The sequence below is a fragment of the Myotis brandtii genome, unplaced genomic scaffold, assembly GCF_000412655.1.
Source record: "Myotis brandtii unplaced genomic scaffold, ASM41265v1 scaffold463, whole genome shotgun sequence".
Lineage (NCBI taxonomy): Eukaryota > Metazoa > Chordata > Mammalia > Chiroptera > Vespertilionidae > Myotis > Myotis brandtii.
In genome coordinates, this window is record NW_005367694.1 from 2,628,742 (window position 1) to 2,634,457 (window position 5,716).

General features: G+C 61.3%; 1 protein-coding gene across 1 annotated transcript in view; it reads left to right on the forward strand.

Annotated features, from left to right (window-relative positions):
* TBX1 (T-box 1) overlaps positions 1-5,716 on the forward strand; it is a 37,491-nt gene that overhangs the window by 5,110 nt on the left and 26,665 nt on the right. Inside the window, 2 exon segments of the mRNA XM_014547031.1 lie at positions 2,667-2,770; positions 3,912-4,042. Coding sequence (XP_014402517.1) covers positions 2,667-2,770; positions 3,912-4,042 — 235 coding nt within the window.

Sequence of the window (5,716 nt, forward strand, 5' to 3'; positions counted from 1 at the left end):
CCAGGGGGCAAGAAGGCGACAGTGAGGGGCTGGCCTCAGCCCCTTCTGTCTCCTCTGCCGCCCACCCGGTAGGAGGCCTGGAGCAGGCTCCCCAGGGGAGTGGAACTAACCTGGTGGTGGGGGAAGGGATTTGGGGGTCCTCCAAGGGCCCCCCTCCAGCCTGGGGAGGCGAGGGGGAGCCTGGGGAGGGGGCTGGCCACTCACTGGGCGGAGGAGGCCCTGGGAAGGTCTGGGGGACCGAACCCCTGGCCAGGTTGTGTGTGGGGGGGTGCACCCGCCGACCAGACGGAGCAACAACATTGGGGTGGGTGGTGGAGCCCTGGGGGCCCATAGCTCACTGCACAGTCTGCGCCCACCCCCGGCGTTTCCGATGGAAGACAGGCAGTGGGTGATAAATCACCAGCTCCCACCCCTACCCACCCAGGCGGCCATGGGAAGGGGGGCTGCATGGGACAGAGACAGAGCCTGAGACAGAGACAGACAGAGATGGGAAGACAACCACAGAGAGACAAGCGGCCATGGGGGCCAGCTGACACCGGCCAGGCCCCTATGCTCAGGGTGTCTGGCTTCCCACCCCTGGGAGCCCCCTCCACCAGACCCATCTGGAAACCAGCTGAGAGCCACCCTACCCCAGCTGACCCCCAACTGGGAGGAGGAGGAGGAGGAGGAGGAGGAGGAGGAGGAGGGAGCAAGGCCTTAGCAGCCTAACTCCTGTCTACCCTGGAGGGCCATAAATCAGCAAGGGCTCTCCCCTCACTGCCCCCGGCGGAGGGGGGTCTTTGGGGTCACTGGGCCTGGTAACTGGGCCTGGCCTTAGCTGTGTCCCTTCCTCCTTAAACAGCCCTTGGGGCACCCACTGGCTGACCTCTCTTCCCCCGCCGCCCCCCCGGCATAGTCACACCTGGGAGTGTCTGCACCCAGTGCTGTCTGCTGGATGCACACTCGCTGCCCTCCTCTGTCTGCAGGGAGACCGGGGGGCTGGCCCTGCAGGAATTGGGGGTCCTGGTCCTCCCCAGTGAAGCCTTCCCAGGGGTCCACGTTGCCTCAGGGGAAATGCCATCTGTCCCTCCTTCCGACCTGCCTTCCTGCCACACACACATCCTCAGGGTGCTGAGGCCAGCTGGACGAAGGGTGCTGAGAGATGAGCCAGGTGGGGATCCGCCACAGGTGGGTGTGCCCCTGGGGTCAGTACTTAGTGGGCAAGGCTTTAGAGAGCCCATGGGAGTGCCCCCCATGGTCCAGAACCCCAGTCCCAGCCAGGCTGCCCCCGTGGTCCGTCCTGCAGACAACCCCTCAGGGCTCAGGTGGCAGAGATAAAGGCACGTGTATACAAGGAAATGTAGTGTCCACCATGACATCTTTCGTGGCTCAAAGAGTGGTGGGGGTGGGGATGGGGACTTGCTCGTCTTGAAAGACTTGGAGCTCTTGGAATTCTGTGCCTGAGAGGGGCATCGAGTGTCCCGGGGGCTGGCCTGGGCCTCGCCACGTGGACAGTCCCCTTGATCCTCAGAACAAACCTGAATTGTCTCTCACCCTGAGACGTCTAGAGCACTGACCGGTGTGTCCACAGGGGACTGGGCAGGCCTCCTGGGGAGTCCAGGCTGAAGGAGCAGCACTGCTGCCAGGGGACACCTCTCCAGGGAAGGGAGAGCGAGGGGCTGAGAGGTGTGCTGAGCTCAGCCTGTAGAGGGAGAGGGCAGAGGTGCCCGTGTGTGCAGGAGCCACCACCCAACCATTCATTTCTTCTCAGTCGTTGTTCTTCCAAACAGTGTGCAGCCCTGCAGGTTTCTTGGTCCCAGACCTCCACCCAACAGACACCCCACTCTTCCCTCCACCCCTCCTGGTGGGGTCAGCCCAAGGGGACTGGCCAGCTCCCTCCTTCCAGTGTCCCTCAGGGGCTCATCTCAGCCTGATTAAGCAGGTCAGACAAATTGAGGGGCTCTGGGTCAGACAGACCCTCATGTGGCAAGGAGTGGGGGAGGGGGAGACCCCAGCCTGCCCTGCCCTCCCCTCCTGCCCAGGTGTGCTTTTTCTACCTTTGTCCCAGTCACACAGGCTCCCGGGGCCACCCCCACAAGGTCACTGCTCCCCTGCTGGGGTAAAGGAACCCTCAGAGGCGTGAGGGTCTGGAAAAGAATCCCTCAAGCTTTGCCTAATGGGCACCCCCAGAGAAATAGAGGGTTCCCCAGGCAGCCAGTTCTCTTGCCCAGGTGTGTGGACAGGCTTGGCATGCCCAGCCCCAAGATGGAGGCTGCAACCTGGGGCTGGAGGTCCAGAGAAGGAGGGGTGGGGGCGGCGGTGAGGATCCCAGGGCAGAGCCCGGGCAGTTGGGCTCTTGGGGGGAGGGGCGGGTGCACAGGCTTGGGAGGAGTTTTGAGGAGGTGCCTGTGTGGGGACCAAAGGCCTAGCTCTGCCCTGTGTCTGTGGAGAAACCTATTTGATGTGATTTGTATTTGGGAGTTTGCTTTTCTCTTTGCTTTGTTTATTTAAAGATGCTCTTGAAGAATTCCAGCCAGTCTTTGCACCGACTAAGGAAAGAGCTTCTGTCTAGGCAGGGCTGGGAGGGGTGGGCCCCCCGACAGCCGCCTGTCCTAGCATGCCCGCCCATGCCCCTGTGTGCCCACTAACGGTGCTTGTGGCGCGGGGGCTGCCCTGCCTCCCTGCAGGGGCAAAGCCTGGGGGCCGGCCTGGAAGAGCCCCCCAACAAGGACCCAGAGCAGGGAAAGGAGCCCATGCACGTGCCTGTGCCGAGCCGGCACGGCCAGGTTCGGTGAGCCTGAGAGGGGGCGGTGAAGGATTGAGAAAAGACAGACAAGAGAAGAAAGCTGGGGCTGGGTGGGACGCTGCCCTCTCTGATGGAGAGACAGCGAAAACGCCACGGCCTACAAGCGGAGTCTTTATTTTATAGCCAGTTTCCACGAGGCAAAGTAAGGGCGTGGTCAAGATCTTTACAACGTTCTCGTGGGTTTCGAACCTATTCAATTACACGCACCTGATCAAGCTTTGTTTACTTGCTGCACCTCCCGCCGCCCCCGTATCACTCAGCCAAGTGGGACCACAGGTTCGGACCATAAGGTCAAGCTTCCGACCATAGCCTTTGGCTCTAATTGTGCTGGGACTTGCACGTGGCTTTTGCCACGAGAGGATCGTGCCCTCTCATTAGTCCCAGGCTGGAACCTGTCCAAACGCTGTAGCCGCTCTCCACACGTGCCCCCCTAGATGCCCATGTGGAGCGGGTGCAGGAGACCATCAGCTCTCTCTACGGGAAAGGAGGTCAGAGTGGAGGGAGCCCTGCTCCCTCTCCTGGCAGTCAGTGCCTCTCAGGGCCCCCTCTGCTCCGAGGGATGGATCCCTGGGGGCAGGGGTGGTTCCCATGCTGTGGGTCTCTCTGCTGCAGGTCCCTCATCTGGGGTCCCTGCTCTGCATGGCTCTTCTCTGTGGGTTTCTGCTACAGGGATCTCTGTAGGGGTCCCTGGTCTGAGGTCCCTGTTCAGTGAGTCCCTGGTATGGGGGTCTCTGGTCTCAGACGTTCCTACTCAGCTCTCCCGGTGTCTGCTCTGTGGGTCCTTGGTGTGGGGCATTCATGATGCTGCCTCTCCTTACTTGGGGTGTCATGGCCCTTCTCTCTGGGTTGGAAGCCTCCCAGGTGGCCTCCTGAGCCAACAGGAGGAGTGGCTGGAACATAACTGTGTCCCCAGGCCGTCCATGGAAAGGTGTTGAAGCTAAGGCTGACCCACAGCTTCTACTCCACAAAGCTCCCGAGTCCTTGCTAGTCTTCAGGGGACCTGTTGTGAGTCTACTCACTCCTCCCTGAATACTTCCTGAGTCCTCCCAGGGTCCTTCCAGTCCTCCTGGAGTGCTCTCTGAGGCTTCTAGGAACTTGCCTGCAGTCCCATCCCCCACGTTCTCAGGCTTGGGCCCCAGGAGGTAGCTGAGGTTGGCACCAGTGGGGCCTCGAGCCTGGAAATGCCCTGCAGAGTCCTGGTGGACAAGGCGGACAGTGGACAGCGGGCAGCCGGTGTGCAGGTTCGGCAGCAGCCCTGTAACGGGCCGAGGCTGTCATGACCTCACTCCAGCATTGGTGTCCGGGTATATTCCGTGGCTGGACTGGCGGGGCCTCCGAGACAGTCAGCCCTCCAAGCAGGCGGGACCCAGACAGGACTGAGGTGGCACCACCCGCCCTGCTCCTCACATCACCTCCCACCACGCTCGCCCGATCCTCCTTGCGCCTGCTGGTCTCCTGCTCTGCTTTGCCTCCCTGAACAGTGACCCTGGTCCCTTCCATCGGGACCCTCAAGGGGTGTCTGGGGATGGGGAGACTGCACACACACACATGCACAAATGCACACGTGCATACCAACACATGCGCACACGAACATGCACTCACACACAATGCACAAATGCATACCACACATGCACACACATGTGCAAACACACATGCACCCCTGCATGCATAAGCCCATGTATACATACACAGAAACACATGTCCACACACACATAAACACACCTGCACCTACACGTGCACGCACAAGCATCCAGAGAGCCTTCCTGTCTTCCCTTTGCTGGGTCTGGTTCCTCTGAGGGTCCGGGTCTAACACAAAGCTAACCACCGTGCTCTGAGCGGCATGCCCACTGAGTGTCCCCAGCTTGCTGTGCCACCTTCTGATGTGTGAGCCTATGTAATGGCAACACTGCAATTACATAAGCGTGCGATTATATAAGAGATGCACAGCCTCACCGTCCTGTATGAGCACGTCTGGGCCCCCACAGCCCCACGAGCGTGTCTATGTCCTCACCCCTCCTGCATGCGCGTGGCCTGCTGGCCCGCCGTGCCCTGCCTGCCCCCAGCAGCCGCCCGCCCCTGCCCGCCGCGCCATGTGTACACAGAGGCTTGTTTTCTCTGCCTTTCGGGCCAGGGGTGCGCTTGTAAATCGTGCAGCCGATGACACATTTATCCCGCAGGCGACTGGCAGTGTGAATTTATGGCTGCCCCTCCCTCCTGGCTGAGGCAGCGCAGGGGCCTGGACACCCTGCAGGCAGGTACCTACAGGCCACTCAGCTAGTCAGGTTGTCATGGGGCCACGGGGACAGGAGGGTGGCAGGAGGGCTCTGAGGCCCTGACATTTCAGGGTGCTCAGGGCAGAGGGGAGGCCAAAAGGCTGGCTCAGCTCCGCCTGGGCCAGGGCTGGGGTGCAGGGACGTCCAACATCCATCGACCTTCCCTACACTGTACCTCAGTCTTCCCACCTATGAAATGGGACAGCAGCTTTAATGTGCAGGATGGGAGGGGCTCCTTTCCTCAGATGTGGAGTCAACCCACCCACTGCTCCTGGGCCTTTTGGAGGCACCGAGGTTTTGGGGGGACTGTCTGAAAGGGTGGGGACCTCAAGGACAGCTGGGGCTGCACGCAGAGAGGGAAGAGTGGTGGTGATGGAAAGTCAAGGCAGGGAGGTTCCCTCAGAGCATGCCTGCCCTCCTCTGCCTGGTAAAGATGGGGAAACTGAGACCCAGAGGGGCAGGGCCTCAAGACCCCAGATTCCTGCTCCCCAGCGTACAGTATGGGGGTCCCGGGCTCAGTTCCCCATCTTGCACAGTCTCCTTTGTCCTGCTAAGTCTTCAGGTGGGGGAGGGGCAGCCAGCCAGGTCTGACAGGGAGATGCTGGACCAGGTCCCCTGAGGCCACACTTGGGGATGGGAGCCAGTGGTGGGGGGTGGG